At 37.5% G+C, this 17327-nt stretch overlaps 1 protein-coding gene and 1 pseudogene across 1 annotated transcript in view; one reads left to right on the forward strand and one right to left on the reverse strand.

Annotated features, from left to right (window-relative positions):
• The first annotated feature begins 799 nt into the window (after positions 1–799).
• Positions 800–1648, forward strand: LOC113265754 (40S ribosomal protein S2-like; annotated as a pseudogene).
• A 12176-nt stretch (positions 1649–13824) lies between these two features.
• TMEM47 (transmembrane protein 47) overlaps positions 13825–17327 on the reverse strand; it is a 30162-nt gene continuing 26659 nt past the window's right edge. Inside the window, exon 3 of the mRNA XM_026513280.4 lies at positions 13825–17215. Coding sequence (XP_026369065.1) covers positions 17037–17215 — 179 coding nt within the window. The 3' untranslated portion in view covers positions 13825–17036. The remainder of the gene's footprint in view (positions 17216–17327) is intronic.

Consider the following 17327-nt stretch of genomic DNA (forward strand, 5'->3'; position numbering starts at 1 on the left):
TGGATGTTTATTTAATTGACTCATCCAAATCCACACATAAGGACATCAATTGTATTGTAACTATATGTCTGTTTACTAATCTAAGGCAATTTGTTGAGTAGAGGCCATGTGAAAGACAGTACACAGAGCATCTCTAGAAACATTGTGATGCATAGTTTTTTGTTTGTTTGTTTTAAGATTTTATTTATTTACTTGACAGAGAGGGGAGAGAGCACAAGCAGGGAGAGCGGCAGGCAGAGGGAGAGGGAGAAGTAAGCTCCCCGCTGAGCAGGGAGCCCGACGGGGTGGGGCAGGATTCTAGCACCCTGGGATCATGACCCTAGCAAAAGGCAGAGCTTAACCGACTGAGCCACCCAGGCGCCCCTGTGATGCATAGTTTAATGCTAAGTATGTAACACGCACATACGTAAAAATAATCCAAATGTATATTTATATAGAATGTATCTGTTTAACTGGCTAAAATATAATTAGATATACAAACAAGAAATAAATGTGAAAAAATACCATAGCCAGCATGTTTAGGAAAATACAAGTGAGGTAAGCATGAAATAATGTATTTAGCTATAACTCACAAATTCTCAAGTGCTTTTGAGATGGCTTTTCTGAGAGTACCAATATAGCATTTAGCTACTACCAGCTTCATTTCTATTTCTAGGAGCTAGTAACCAGGAGATGGAACGCTATAGGGTTAGTGTTGGCAAAAGACCAGGTGTTTCAGATGTCTGTACTCACTGGCAGGGCATGAGTTTTATGAGGATAAAGAGCTGGGAAATTAGCTTCTTCTCTGAGAAAACACCAAATGGCGGATGACGCCAGTGCTTCAGGAGGGCCTGGAGGGCCCAGGGGCCCTGGAATGGGAGGCTGCCAAGGCTTCAGTGGAGGATTAGGCAGCGGCATCCCAGACCTCGTCCTGGTCATGGTCGGGGGCGGGGCTCTCAGAAGCAAGGCCAAGGACAAGGAGTGGATCCCAGTCACCAAGCTGGGCTGCCTGGTCAAGGGCATGAAGATCAAGTCCCTGGGAGGAGATCTATCTCTTCTCCCTGAACATCAAGGACTCTGAGATCACTGACATTTTCCTGGGGGCCATCCCTCAAGGATGAGGTTTTGAAGGTTATGCCTGTGTAAAAGCAAACCTGTGCTGGCCAGCGGACCAGGTTCAAGGCATTTGTTGTCAGGCGAGATTACAATCAACACACTGGTCTGGGTGTTAAGTGCTCCAAGGAGGTAGCCACTGCCATCTGTGGGGCCAGCAGTCTAGCCTACATTTCCATCATCCCTGTGCCTCGAGGCTACTGGGGGAACAAGATCAGCAAGCCCCGCACCATCCCATGCAAGGTGACTGGCCGCTGTGGCTCTGTGCTGGTGCGCCTCACCCCTGCCCCCAGAGGCACTGCCCAAGAAGCTACTGATGACGGCTGGTATTGACACCTGCCACACCTCAGGCCGGGCCTGCGCTGCCACCCTAGGCAACTTCACCCAGGCCACTTTTGATGCCATTTCCAGGGCCTATGGCTATCTCACCTATGACCTCTGGAAAGAGACTGTGTTCACCAAGTTTCCGTATTAGGAATTCACTGACCAGCCTGTAAAGACTCACACCAGAATCTCCATGCAGAGAACCCAGGCTCCAGATGTGGCCACCACATAGTTTTATACAAGAAAAATAAAATGAATTAAAGCCTGTTTAAAAAAAAAGAGTTGGAAAATTATGACTCTGTGTTATATACAAAGTCATGTCATAGTTGCAATCATTTATCTATCACCAAGCATCACATAATGCTGCTGTAATATAAGAGAAGATGACCGGATTTAGAGTCAGAAGACTACATTGAAATAAAAGGCTAAAATTTATGAGCTGAGTAACCTTGAAAATTAATTAGGCTTCAGTTTCTTCCACTGAAAATTGTAGATGGTAATTCTTTTTTACAGGAAGTTGTAATGGTAATTTGAGGTTGAATCATATAAAATTGCTGATATTTGATCATTTTTATCTACAAAAATGATCATTTCATTTGGATCAGCCTAATAGTAAGAGCTACACATTTATTCAATCTTCTGTCTTATAGGCACTTTGCTATGTTCCACATGTTGTACTGGATTACAATGATAGCTTCCATTTTTTACCCCTCCCTGTATTTGTGCCCTTTGCAATAATACATTTTCAGTGTCTTCCTGTCACTAGTGGGCTGACCCACCCTGTCCCTTGGTTCTGGGCTCAACAATTTGACTCATTTTTGTCAGTGGAACGTTAGCACGGGTGAGGGAGTGCAGACATTTGAAGTGAACTTTAGCAATGGGGCTTGCCTTCTTTTGCCCCAGGAATAGGTCCAGGATAAACTGATAGAGAATAAGGCACATCTAGATGGAGTTAAGGACATCCAGTCATTCCAGCCTAGGCCATCCTAGGTCAACTGACATCCAGCCAACCCCTAGACCTGTTCCAGAGACCAGGTATTATTAGTATAGCCAACCTCTAGCCAACCTCCAGCTATAAACTTTTAGTTGTATACCCTAGATGATTTATATCAGTACACATATTATTGTGGCAGTAACTAACAGATATAAATGATTCTCTCATTTCATGCACACAACAAATCTACAGGCACTATTATCATCCTCACTGGACAGAAGAAAACACTGTGACCCAGAGAAAAGTTCAGTGAACTGCCCTAGGTCATATCAACAGACAGTAAATGGCAGAGGAAAGGTTTTGAAATTAGGGAGCCTGGCTTCAGAGGCCATATTCTAAGCAGTATACTGAATGGCTTTGTTCTTGTGAAGATGAAATGAGATTATTTTTTTTGAAAGTGCTTTGTCAATGTTAAAGCACACTAAAAATATAAGTCATTATTATGAAGCTGCAACTCCTTTTCAAAGATGCTGTAAAATTCCAACTAAGTTTTTTCTTTGTCTCATAAAAAAAGAAACCCCAGGCAAGCACTAGATGATTTAAAATGCACTGTTCTTTGATATGCCAGTTACATAGGGAAAACTGATAAATGGTGAAATTTAGCATGCCACCTTCCTTCCGAATCGGTGATAGACCGCTGCTATTTGCTCGGCAACTACCAAGTAAACAGAAAAATAAAGCCATGGTTTTCTTGGCAAGTGTCATTAAAAATAGATTAAGTTTACAGTAAGTGTAATCTGTAGCATAGATCATACAGACAAAAAACCTGAAGGGGAAATGAAGGCATTAATAAGATATTTCTTAATTTTATGAAGCGTTACACACATCAGACCACTGAACCAAAATAACCTAGGGAAATAGGAATGAAACAGGCGTTTATTCCTCAGCTTCGAGGAGGCATGCAAATACAAATGGTGCAAAACAAGAAGCTGATTATGCCTAGAAATTGGAATAAACATAAAAAAGAAAAGTCTGGAGATGCTAATAGGCATTAACTTTATGAGGTGTGACTTTATTTACATGGAATATTCTCTATGGGCATGAATTTTTTAAATTCCATTCGATTTTTCATTTTTATATATATTGAACATCCCCCTCCCCCAAATTTATTATATTCTTCACAAAAAAATAAAACTAGAATGCTACACTGGGTGAAATGAATGATGGGGAGAACTGAAGAAAAATGACTGTGGAAGGGTGCACCTAAGCTAAGACAAGGCATGACTGGAAGAGGTACTTCTTGATTTGGGAGGCTTTTGTTTGCAGGAGTCCTTTTCTTATAAAACACAGAACTGACACTTTTAAAAAGAGAGAAAGAAAAAAATGAACTTAGAAGAAAAACAAAAAGGAACCTTAAAAAAAAGATTAAACAGAACAGGAAAAGAGAGTTCTCTGAAAAGCATAACTAAGCCTTAAATGATTTATACAAAATCTGTTGTTTCATCAAAGTCTCCAAAAAATCCAAGCCTTGATTTCACTGTTTCTGTTTTAATCATTTGTTTCTCCTCCGATAATTGTCGCCTAATTGTCTCTGTCCTCTGAAATAGGAAAGAGGGAGAAGGCTCAGCAGAGCTTCGCTCTTGAGTGTCTTTCTCTAGTATTCAGCTTTGAAAACAAACTATTCAGTCATTCCTTCATTCAACTTTTTTATTAACTAACAAACATCTACTGAGAGAAATGGTAACTTCTCATTAGGGGCTAGGCATATACAAGCTCTGCTATGAGAAAACTGACCCTGCTTAGTGCAGATTTGGAGAGCACTTTTTTCCTGACCACGACACCTTCGTAACCTTCCACCATCTTTTTCATGTGAAATTCTGTGACACTTAGTCTCCTCATACTGTAGTTGATCAGAGGAGGTAGCTTTGTATTGTTCTTGCTAAATTTTACCTTATTGTCATTGTTTCGTTGTCTGAGCCTGGCGATAGTTTTCAATCCTCACAGTTTAATCCTACAATGCTATATGCAAATTTTTATGTATTCTTAAAAGGCATTGAAAAAATTTTCCACAGGCCAAATGACTAAAAACAAAGAAACAAACAAAAAACCCTGAAAAAATTGTCACTCTATTGCATGGCTGCTGGGCATACAAATTGATACTACTGCTTTGGAAAACTGCTTGGAAATACTTATTAAGTTGAACATGTGAATTCCCCCAAGAACCCATCAATTATATTCCAAATTATAAATACACAACAGAAGTGTGTGTACAGCTTATCAAGGGATCTGTATAAGAATAATCATACCATCAATATCTGTAATAGTCCAGCCACAGTAGAATGGATAAATAAATTGTGGCACCTTCATATAATGGAATACTATAGAGCAGTGAGATGGACAAACTACAGCTACACACAACAATATGGATAAATCTCAAGGACATAATGTTGAACAAACTAAGACAGAAACAAAACAATTACCGAATGTGTCCATTTTCCTGGGTTCAGAAACCAGACTACAGAAAACTGTAATGTATAAAGATGAGTAGCTACATGGGGAAGCGCTTTTTTTTTGAAAAAGGAAACAAGGAAATGATTAGAGTGGGGGAAATGGGAGGACAGTGATGAGAGAAGCATGACAATTTCAGTTTTTTGATCTTGGTTATGGTTATATGGATGTTCATTCCGTGATAAATTACTGAGCTCTACATATGCATTTGTACACTTTCATGTGTGTTTTATTTCACAATAAAAAAGATTTAAAACCAAACAAACAATATGAATTAGAACATCATGTATGGAAGCACCCCTACGTGATTATCTTCTGGGTTATCTAAATTCCGTTAGCCTAAGCTGCCATTAAGCATCACGCTTTTTTTAAATGGCTGCTTTTATGGAGAGCAAATCTTTCAAATAAACTACTTAAAGTCTTATCTAATATTTTCACCATTATTATTTTGTGATTAAGTGACATATTAGCCTGGGATTGCTAGGCTGGAAACGTATCTGAGAAGATAAATAGATAAGTCTCCTAAAATTAAAGACACTGAAAAATAATAACTAAGATATATGACAACTCTTCTTGAATCTCAGATGTTTTAATCATAACTAAGAGCTAATTCTGAGGTAAAAGTCTTTTAATCACTTACCAATAAGTAATAACCATATTTCATTAATCCTAAAACATATTTTCTCACACCTGTGAAATCAGAGTGCATCTTATAATCAACTGCACCCTCAATCTTTGTCAGACTAGATCAAAGTTAAGGTCTTCCAGAGAGAATTTTCATTTGCTTTTGCCAGCCAACTTCAGGCACTACCCATCTGAGACCATTTTAAATTAAATTCTCTGCTTGAGGTTTCTTGGACCACACTAGAAGTGTGAATTCAGACCTCAAACTCACATGAGTACTGACTAGTTGTTCAAATTTGCCAGCCAGTGTTGAGGTTGAAATATCAAGGTTCCCTTACTGGTCCTTTCTCTGTGGCCACTCTATTGAGTTGCTTAGTTTTATACTGAAGCTATAGCCTTTGGTGAACCAGTTTTAGTCAGAGGACTCGTATTAGACCATTCCTCCACCCAGTCTTGGATTGGTACATAAAGTCTTACAATCAGTTGTGTCTTAGATTATACAAGATACAGGTCACAGGTAGAGATTTGCTTTTTTTTTTTTCCCAGAAGAAAATATTTAGCCTACAATTGGGCAGGAAAACCCAGACTGATTCTTACATATATCATTTTGTTTAATCATGTATTGATTTTGGTCAAAATCTTGCTATATACTCTATATCGTTAAAGTATCAGGTTGTAATAAAATTAGTGGACTTACTTTGAGACTGCAAGTATTCCACAATATAGGGCAGAATTATTGTTTCTGTGTGCAATGCTTTGTGTTCCCTCCTTGAATTAGAAGACCTGCGAAGTCTCAGATTATACTTTTAGTAATGTCTTGTGACCTTGTACAACATTCGGGCCATATTAAAGACACGATAAAACTAAGTGAATATTTGGAGGACTGAAAAACAACCATGCAGTTTGCAACAGACAAAGAAAACTTCTACTGTAAATAGGATCGTCCGTGTGTGTGGGCACCCAAATGCAGAGGAAAGGTCAACATCTGGGCACAGAAGCAAAGAGGGCTTCTTGGTTGGTCTTCGTTATGAAAATATTTTGGCCTTGGCAGGATTAGATATTATGGAAGAGTGCTTGGGAGGGGATTGGGAATCCTATCTACAATGCTTGCTCCAACAGATTCAATTCACAGCCTTAGCAGGTAATAAAAGAAGCCTCTGGACCATGCAAGGGATTGCCCAGGCATAGCTAGGTGTACTGGACATTTTATGTATTAATGCCAATCTCAAATAAATCACTTTTCTGGTCTGCTGTGGGAGGAAAGGATATTTCTGTCAGTAAGTGAATGGGGGATTACTGACTTGCTGACCTTACCTGACTGTGATAAAAGATGACTTCTTTCCTTTCAGCAATACTTTAAAAATTGAAATTGCACTTTTAAATGTAGGATGTGAGAATGAAGGAGGGAGCCCACTATTATTCCATAAATAGATCGTGGCAGAGGGCACCCCTTGGGAAAGGGAGAAATTCTCATTAGGGCTATTTTTCTGAGAGTTGTCAGTATGCATGTGTTTGCATTTAAAGACTGGAGAAAGGAGGGAGCAAGTCCTGACCTGATGTATTTTTAAGACTCTATTCTTATTCCTGAAGCATTTAAATATAGTGTGTAAAATACAGCGCTCCTAAATGCCTTGTGCTATGTTTGTTATGTGGATTCTTATGTCATTTTCCTGATGAAGGAGTCAGGAATGCAAAATTGTCTTGCCTTGCATTATTAGATCCAAAAAAGAATGGAAAATATCAGGGCATTTATTTTCCGTTGACCCAGGAAACGGGACAGTTGCTTGTATTTCAAAAAACAAATGTCTTTTGCTGCTCAGGCCACAGGAAAAAAGAATGTGCTAAAGAATTGGGCTTTTGTTAAATGTGTTCAAGGATCTTTTGAAGGCCTGAGAGATGTAAACGAATGAGAAAAATGATGATGTACGGTATTTAGTGATATCAAATACTGAAACAACTAAAATGGGCTAGAGAAAGTCCCACCATATCTCTGAAGTCTTCTATCACTTAAGTCTTAAGGGACTCTTTTCTCAATAGTACCAGTTGTCGGGGCGCCTGGGTGGCTCAGTCGTTAAGCGTCTGCCTCCGGCTCAGGGCGTGATCCTGGCATTCTGGGATCGAGCCCCACATCAGGCCCCTCTGCTGGGAACCTGCTTCTTCCTCTCCCACTCCCCCTGCTTGTGTTCCCTCTCTCGCTGGCTGGCTGTCTCTCTGTCAAATAAATGAATAAAATCTTTAAAAAAAAATAGTACCAGTTGTCAGAACCACTCTTTGTCTCATGCTGTGCGTGCATGTGGCTTCTCTGGACAATCTGAAGGTATTGTTCACAGAAAGAAGGGATCGTGTATTATACCAGTGATGGTGAATCAGTTCAGTTTGTCTTAAGGGCATGAGGCCATCTGCTGTCATCCGGAGTCACAGAAAAATGTCCATCAAAGCTGAAATTCACATCAATCAATAGAACTTTATTTTGAAATTAAATAGGAAAAAAAAACAAACCCAAACCTCTCAAAGTGGATGACTTAGCCCCTGGATGAAAGCTGTGGAGATGACAGATAATTTGACTGCCTATAATACTTTGCACGAAGAACTAAAAATTTCATCCTAGTATGTCATGTGAACACCTAAATATTTTTGGTCTCATTGAAAGAAAGGACAGTCCTCCTCTTGAAGTTGTTAGTATCTATGTCGTAGTCGTGATACTGAAATACCTATTTCATCAGTGGATTTTCATGAACAAGTAATGTTCTTTTCTTAAAACACACACACAGATTTGCGTTTCGGAGGACACAATAACAAAAATGGGGGAGGTTTAACTTCCTGTCCCTTGTTTAGTCCTAGGTTGAGTTGGGAATGCAAATGTAGGGATGATTAAGTCTTTGACCTTGGGTTTAGTTGTGCCTGTATATAACTACTTTGTCATGTGTTGGAGCCACTGTGTTAGCCAAAGGAATCCAAGAATAACTGTAACCATTCAGTTGACTTGCTTATTAAGCAGCCATGCAGATCAGATCTCCAGAGAAGTTGGATGAGTAGACTCTTTTACTATATGCAGTTACTGGGTTTGCTCCAAAATGCTTGATTCTACTTGGGTCTGATTTACCTGAGCCCAAAGCAGCAGTAGAGTGAAGGCAATGGAAACTTTGGTTGATAATACTGTGTGTGTGAGGGGTGCCTGGGTGGCTCAGTCAGTTGAGTGTCTGCCTTCGGCTCAGGTCATTATCTCCAGGTCCTGGGATCAAGCCCCTTGTCAGGCTCCCTGCTCAGCAGGGAGTCTGCTCCTTTCTCTCTCTCTCCCTCTGCCCCTCCCCCCTGCTCATTTTCTCTCTCTCTCTTTCTCTCTCAAGTAGATAATGTCTTCTAAAAATATATTGTGTGTGTGAGGTATTACTCTGAAATCCTCAAGATAAGTCATAAATTCAAAGAAATAGACAAAGTCAGCAAGACTGGAATTCTTGGAGAACACATGTGAATGGTGCTCTCTGGGGTTGTGCAGTGCAACAGCTCTTTGGGGCTAATATAGATTGCCAGTGCGTTCTAGATATAAGATGGGGGAGAAATTACCATGACCGGCTTCCGAGATCCCAGGGCAGCTTTTGTGCCATCTGATAATTATTGATCTTTCCCCCTTAGCATATGACTTTGATCCTGGAAAAAATATACACAAAGAAGGGAGAGTTTACATTAAAAATCTTCTCACTGAGCTACATTGTACTGTGAATGAGGCATTGTAATGTGAATGAGACAAGTGGGAGTAAATTTTGACAGGGAAATGAAGTGTTGGGCACCCTGGGTTGGGATCAGAAGTGTGCCAAGAAATCTTCCCAGTTCTTTTTTGGACATTTAGCACAACCTGAATATTGAACCCTCTAATGAAGGGTGCTTTGTCTAACAAAAGGTTCTATTGGTTCCAACTAAAACTGGTTTAATCAAAACAGGAAATTATTGGAAGGACATGGGAGTATTTCATGGAACACAGGCAGCTTGACCTTACTAAGAACTGGTACTCTTTCCCACTCTCTGGGTCTTACATGGTCCTTCTTGACTGCTTCTCTCTGCATATCTATTTCATTCCTTTATTCTCTGCAGTTTTTCTTTGCATCCCTGCACACACCCCCAAAACCCCATGGTTTATGCATTTTATTACTAGCTACATGCAGAGACCAATTCCAAATTAATGGGCAAGAGAAACAGAGGAGGCTAGCTTAAGGCAGGAACCATCTCTGCTGTAATTACCTCTGAACAGGGGTGCAGGGTCGTGTGGTGCAAATATGGCTGCCTGCCATGTCCTCCACTGTTCTCAGTAAAATCATTACGGGTGGAGCATAGACTCCAAAGCTAATCAATTACACCAACCTGTCAGGTTTCTGCTCTCATACCTACACAATCTCATACCACACAGTTATGACTAAATGGTAAAACTTGGATGATGCAGCTGATTGATCTCCTTTTCCTGTAGATATTTTTCCCCAATCCTTACTCTGACTATAACTTTGTATTTCCATTAAGTTGTAAATCTAAAAATGCTCCAGTTCCAAGATGGATAGTATGCAAACCATTCTAAGCATATAAATGCATGAAATTTGTGTATATTTATATTAATAAATCAAAACCAGCCTTAGTTTGGGAAAGTAGCATGTTACATGTGTTTTCCCGGTCCAAACAGCACAGTAGTCAAAGAAACCTAACTGAAGCCAAATAATGCTTTTGGTTTGAATGAGCGTGAGAAGTCTTAGTGGTTAGTTACCTCAACTTCTAGAACATTTCTAATTCAAAAATATTATCCAATCATTGACAGAAGGGTGGATCCTGGTGTGTAGGATCATACTTGAACTTGCTAAAGCTCAAAGGCCTGGCTAAATATGTACTAATGTTTATTGACTTTTGATAGAGATAGGGCAAAAATAATTTAATACAGGCCTGAAGAAATGGGAGAAAGTAACTCAAAGTATTCGGTGTCTTGAAAATTGGCTAGAGAAATGTGCTAAATATTGAGGCTTGCACAGAAATCCCTGAGAATAGATTTTTTTTTCAAAATTCTGCTTCATTAAGCAGCATTTAAAAATATCAAGGTCTTCAGAAAATATAACTGGAAATTTTATATGAAACATTATACCTCCATAAGGATTTCTATATTTTGTCAAATTTATGCCAAATTTGTTCCAACAGTGAACATTCAGAGGGTGGAGTTGAATGAGAAACATAATTTTCATTATCGAAAGTGTTAAATGTTTTATTATTTAGGGGAGCAAAATTTGCCTCCTCAAAATGTGTCTTTTGGCCTGTGGATTACTTTAGGCTAATTGTTTTTAAGAAACAGATGACTCAAGGAGTTTTTCTTTTTTGCTTCTTCCATAACTGCCTGAAGGGATTTAGATAGAGCATCTGCTCCAGGAGAGAGCTATCATCACAGATAACTATAGTATAATATGAACTAGGTGCAGTAGACAGGGAGGAACCTAGCAAGTCCTGCTTGATCCAAGTCCTCTATGTCCCATTGTTTCTGGAAGGCTTGGCAAATACTGTTTACCAAACATTGACATTTTCAACTTCCTGTGAATTCCCTTCCTTCCCTTTGTAGCCCCAGACTCCTACCCACTTCTTCTTAAGCTCAACTGCCTGACTGCCTGTGGGCCACATAATATATAGAGTCCCCATACGTACATAATTAAATTTGATTTTCTCCTGCTTAGCTGTCTCATGTCAATTTAATTCTTAAGACCAGCCAAAAAAACTTGAATGATAGAGGAAAATTTTTCCTTCCAATGATTACAATTTTTCATTTTGCTTCTTTCAGACACATAACAATGCAAATAAGTAATAAGACCTTAATAGCTAGATAATGTTTAAGAAGAATCACCTAAATGTTAAAAATTGGGAAATTGTTTTTTACGTTAGGAGTTGCCACGTTCCCACCGAACAGTGATATGAGCACAAAGGGGGACTTACTCTCCAAAAACACTTTGATAGAGAAGTTTGTGTGTGGGAGAGGTTCCTAAGCATGAGTATGTCTTTTCAGTTAACACATGGTATCAAAGAGTTACACAAGGTATCTCCTCCATTTATCCCTTAACAATGTAATTCATCATTCATAATAACCTCGAGTCTGTCTAGACTTTAAACAGTTTCTTTGAATTTTTCTTGTGAGTCATATTTTTATTAAAAAAATAGGCCGTTTATTTCTTATTTTACCTTTATAGTGATAAATTCAAAGCAGCCAAGGGACAGTCTTCAGTACCACCATCACATGTATGTAATGTGTAATTATCTATTATATATAATTAGTATGTATGTTTATTAGTATATATATGTTTAGATACTATTTTCTTCATTAATTCTTGTCATATGCAGAAATTGAAGTATTCAAGGTTTTTGCTGGTTTGATGACATGATTTTCCAATACTCGTTCCAAGTTTCTTTTATAATCATTATTCCTATGAAGTCATTCAACTTGGAAATAATTGCTTGCCAAAACTGAGTTTCTCTGGTGAACCACTCAACACAGCTTTAGTTTTATAAAGAACACCATTCTTTGTGTGCTGTTAATCTTGGCTTCGAAACACCACATATTATTCTTCCCACTTGAACAGTTCAGCTCCTGTTCTCTTCGTTATACTTTGGAACCAGTAGACTTACCGCTGGAATATAAATGTATGAGTCATCCAGCTGGTGACTCTTTGAAAACAGATTTTTCCAAGTATAGCTATAGGGACTCTCTGCTCATAGCAACACGTAGTTGTTAAAACTCTGAGGACTTCCCAAACAGTCTGAAGACCTGCCTCACATAAGAAAAATTGTTGGCATTTTATTAGATGGCGTTTTGTTACTTAGTCTGATCTTAACTTTGGCATTAAGTAGCTATGATACCACGTTCCAATAGTTGACATAGAAGTTAAGTTATTCAAATAAATTAGTGCTTCTAGTGAAAATACTAAGCACATAATTCTAATTTTTATTTGCTCTTTTAATCCCATCTAAGGTTGTGCTTCTGAAAAGCTATTAACAGAAGGTCATGAGAATTTGATAAATCAGAAATTCAGGTATTCAGTGGACTATTCAACAGAATAGAAAATAATTTCACTACCAATTTATTTTCTAACCCAAATGACTTAAAAACCTTCAAAATGGGACACTGTGTTGACATAGGATGGACCTGACTTAATAAAAGAAACTGCTAACAGGCTATATGGCCATTATGGCAGAGCAAATTGAAAACGCTTTCCTGTTTCATGTTCACAATGAAATCTCTGAAGGCAAAGGATTTTCCCTTGTCAAATCAGAGTGAAGTTATGTCTCCATGTCTTCCAAATTCAGAGAAAGTGGGTCACGGATAATTACCAGGCAGGACATATTTGTAAAAGTGTTTTGCTCATGAGAATTCTGTATACAAATGAAAGTACTTTATACTGAAAATGTAATACATCAAATGAATGATGCTACTCCATCAAATTAGAATATAATAAGGCCATTGAAAGGAAAATCTCCAAAATGATAGAAAATGTTAGAATTTATAGATGTCAATATGCATACTTTTGGAAGTTTGAAATTAAATATAGCATAGGCTTGCAGATGATTTATAATATTTTTTGGCAGAAAAGAGTTCTGTGACCCTTTCAACATTCAAGGGTTCACATGAGACATGAAAGGATATCCTAACAAAAATATGTACTTCATGTTTAAACTGATTTTATCAACACAAGAAGTCTATTCAATTACATGTGGTTTTATTTATATCTTCAAGAAAAATTTCTGGCAACCATATAAGTGCATTTTATTGCCTTATTTAAATTTCTTTCCAAGTACACTCACCATTTAAATACACAAAGGTGATGCGAAATTTCAACTTTAATTTTACGGATTTGTTCGCATGCACATGCGCATGTGCATGGAAAATGGAGCGTGCTTCACTAATTAAAAATGAGAAATAATGCAGGGGAGGCTGTTTTAACCTACCTTTGCAAACACTGAAAACGAAACAAAACCAAGAGAGTATCGACCCTTTTGCTACTCCTGTTTCTAATTGTGTCATTAGAGTAGGAAAACCAATAGTCTGCTGCACTGTATCTCCTTCCTGTGCATTTCAAAGCAAAGTTTAAAGAGACATTTAACGTTCTTTCTTTCTCTTAGTGTTTATATAACTCAACTGCAGGAGACAGAAAGAATCTTAGGAGAGAATATGAAACAAAACTAGTTTAAAAATGTTTTACATAAAATAAGCATGTCACGGCAAGTTCTGTTTTCTAAGTAATACGTATTATAAAGGAGAACAGGAACTTGCAGACATGTAATTTAGGAACCTGTTAATGGGTCTACACAGTAGAGAAGACACAAGTCAAACCACATCAGTGAAACCACTTTTATTTTTATTTTTTCCACATAGATAACTTCAGGTCAGCTACAAAAATCATGAAATGAAGAACCGATCACGAAACTGCAAACTCAAAACCACTGGAGTGATAAACAGGTTTCCCCCAGAGGACTGTTAGAAAAAACAACCAGAATACCATGGATTCATATTTAAGTAGTAAACATGTCATATATTTAAAAATAATAAATATAGAACAGCAATAGAGAAACTATAGCATAAACAGCATGAAGTATAATTTTATTTAAGACAGATGAAATTTCTAGGCACAGTTTTAGGCATTAAAGAGGACACAGAGGCATAGGTTAGTGTGCGCTGCTCTGTACAAAAATACAGTCTGAATAAATTACATTGCTAGCCATACAAGTAGACGTCACTTACCAGTCAGTTCATTGCATGTTTAATAATATACAAGTACATGCTAATCCATATATATCATTTATATTTCAAACACATAGGTCTCTCTATATTTGTCTTTAAAATTTACACGTTGAACTTACAAAAAGCTAAATAGTTGTGCAAGAAATCCAAATAACTAGCCCTGCTGAGTACTTTATGCTCTATGTTGTATGTGTACATAGCTCTCTAAGATAAACAATGGATTTATAGTCAACAGTTTTGCTTGTAAGAAAACATCAAACAAACCTAAAGCTGCAAAGATGTAATGTAGGTGAAAATTCACATGTGTTTATTCTGATAGACGAAACAGCATTTCAGATGGGCAACAACTTTCGTGTTGTACTGAGCTTGTTAGTCATGAAATACTTTCAAATATTAGTGATGGTAGAAATATAACATAGGGCTCTTCACTGGGAAGGGGAGAAAAGTTATATAAGAAATCTACTTTTCAGTGTACTGCAAATACGTGTGCAGTTAGCCTATAACATATTCTGTCATTTTCCAGCCTGTCATATTGACAGAGAATGAAAACTTGATAAGACTTGAGATGTGATATTGGTCTAACAGCACACTGCATCCTCTACTAGGACTAAGGAAAGTGCCTCATTGATGTCAGCACCAAAGTACTGCTCTTCCATTATTCAGGAATAAAGAGACTCTCTCACAATAGACAGTGTTTAGTAGCCAAAATCCCTATCCAACAAATATCGTATTTCTCATGCTGCTCTGACAATATGCAATTAACTGCAAGACAGTCTGGCCCAGATTTTACTATTTCTCAAGAAAATTGCTTTGAAAGATTCTATAATACTAATATCTTTCTGGAAAACTTCCACCCATAGTTTCTTATGATTCTATAGAGAATCATACACTTTTATAAAGGTTTCTCTCTAGGATGCATTTAATTCCTTTTGTCTGTCATTGCTAAATTAAGATTAAGCCTGGTTCTTCATATTTACTTTGTGATTCTATAGAAAAGTCACAAGATAGGAGGGTTTTTTTTTAAGTGTTTGCATAATAAAATAGATTTTTTCCCTGTTGTTTTGGCAACAGCTCTTAAGACAAGCTGAAAGCAGAACTCTGCTCTGGGAGGCAAATTATTAAATACTATTGATGCGGTCCTGCTCTTAACGGATTTTGCAATATAATAGAACCTAAGTAGGTTTTAAATGATTTTTCAAATGCTTCTTTCTGCAAAAGGGCCAAAACCAGGACATACTGTTTTAGTGTCTTTGTTAACAAAAATAACTATCTATAACTTTTATATTAGAACTGTATTATTTGATATAAAAATATGTTTGTTTATAATTAAACTATCCAAATTTGTATATTAAACAGGATTAATGCAAGTTTGCAGTGTGAGATTAGTTGCAAACTTATTCCCTATTATTGATATTTCCTTCCATTTGAACAGCCAACAAATGATTCCCTTAACATAAATCCATCATAATTGTGTGCACATATCAGTTAGCCCATTAGTTAACTTCAGAGGACCAGGTGATAACCAGATGAATTCTACTCCTCTACTGAGACATTTAGACATCTATAGAAATCTATCACTATTCTTTTATTTTTTTAATAAAGACATTTAAAGTACTTGAAAAAAAAGCAGCCTTCTATTTTACTGAATTTTTAACAAAATGATCATTCTAATTGCTACTCTCTTTTGAACTACAGTGCTTACAGAAGAATCATGAATTTTCGGATGAACACCATTTCAATTTTTCTTCTTATACAATTCTATTAAAACTTTCCAGTGAAACAGTAGAGAACATAGAGCAAAAGCTTTAAGGAATATGTACTTTTGTACAGTAAATAAGTGTGAATACCAATCTAAGCCTCTTAACGTGTACAAGGTTAGTGTTCAAATCACTTCACTAGAGCAAATATTACTTTATGTGTAATAGGCAAATGCATGTATAGGGCTAGAGAACAAATTATCACCATTTATACTAATGGTTCACCTTCTACAAAAATATTTAAGCTTGTTACATACGCACAATTATTTGCGGTAATGTTTGGTAAAGGACTTAAAGGGTACTTAGGACAAAAGCAACTCATGCATATTTCTTTCTAGTTGCCCCAGGGAAAGTAGAGACTCTCAATTTTCCTCATTCTAGATACGGCTGAGGCACAGTTGCTAACCACATAATGAAAAGCACATGTCTACAAGTCTTGACTCCCTTCCCGGGGAGAAGCTGATTGCCAAAGCATTGCCTCCCATTAAAAAAAAAAGAGTATTCTTGAAGATGGAATATGTACCCTTAACCAATTGCATTCAGAACTCCCATTAGGTGCCAAAGGGCAGTTCACTTTTCAAAAACTCACTCAAGCAAATAACCACGGCCTATCTAGTCATTGGGTGGGATAAGTAGGTGATAAGGACTCTAACAGTGGAATCCTTACCAGAGCCAAAGAACCTCTAAATGGTGCTTATGCCAGCCGCTCCCCTGCAGGCAATAGGAGATTCAGGCATTTCTCATTCCAACTAGTTTCTCGCAATGGTTGCTGTCATATAGACCCTTCACTTGTCAAGAAAAATGACATGAACATATTGGAAGTTTGCAGCATTTGCCTATGTCTAATCAGCTCTCTTAATTTGTGCAGGTCCCTAAAATGGATGTAAAAGCTGGTTATGATGTTGACAGCCAAAAGGCAAAAGATATTAAATCAACTGAGCAAACTGTTCGATGCTCCACAAGTGTTTTAGAAAACAGTGAGTTAGAAAAGATACAGACGTAATCCTTTTGTTGGATGATTGCTCGTTTTTAAAATCTGAGACTGTTGGTTCTAGTAGTAGTCTTCGTAGTTCTTGGGGTTCAGGCAATAAAGGATGGCACCCCCAAACGAAAATATAGTTGCACCCCAGGCCAGGCCATAACCCCAGTTGAACTCATGGTAAATTTTCAGGCTCACAGTTTCAATGAACTTGATTGGGTAAAGGACCAGGCTGCAAACCTGTAAAACAACTGAAAGAAAAGCAAAAAGAAATTAGAAAAATGTTATTTGCAAGAAATAAAAGGATAAACATATAAATACACATATATGTATGAGAATTACTTTGTAATCAATCATAAAAGC

The sequence above is a fragment of the Ursus arctos genome, chromosome X, assembly GCF_023065955.2.
Source record: "Ursus arctos isolate Adak ecotype North America chromosome X, UrsArc2.0, whole genome shotgun sequence".
Taxonomy (NCBI): domain Eukaryota; kingdom Metazoa; phylum Chordata; class Mammalia; order Carnivora; family Ursidae; genus Ursus; species Ursus arctos.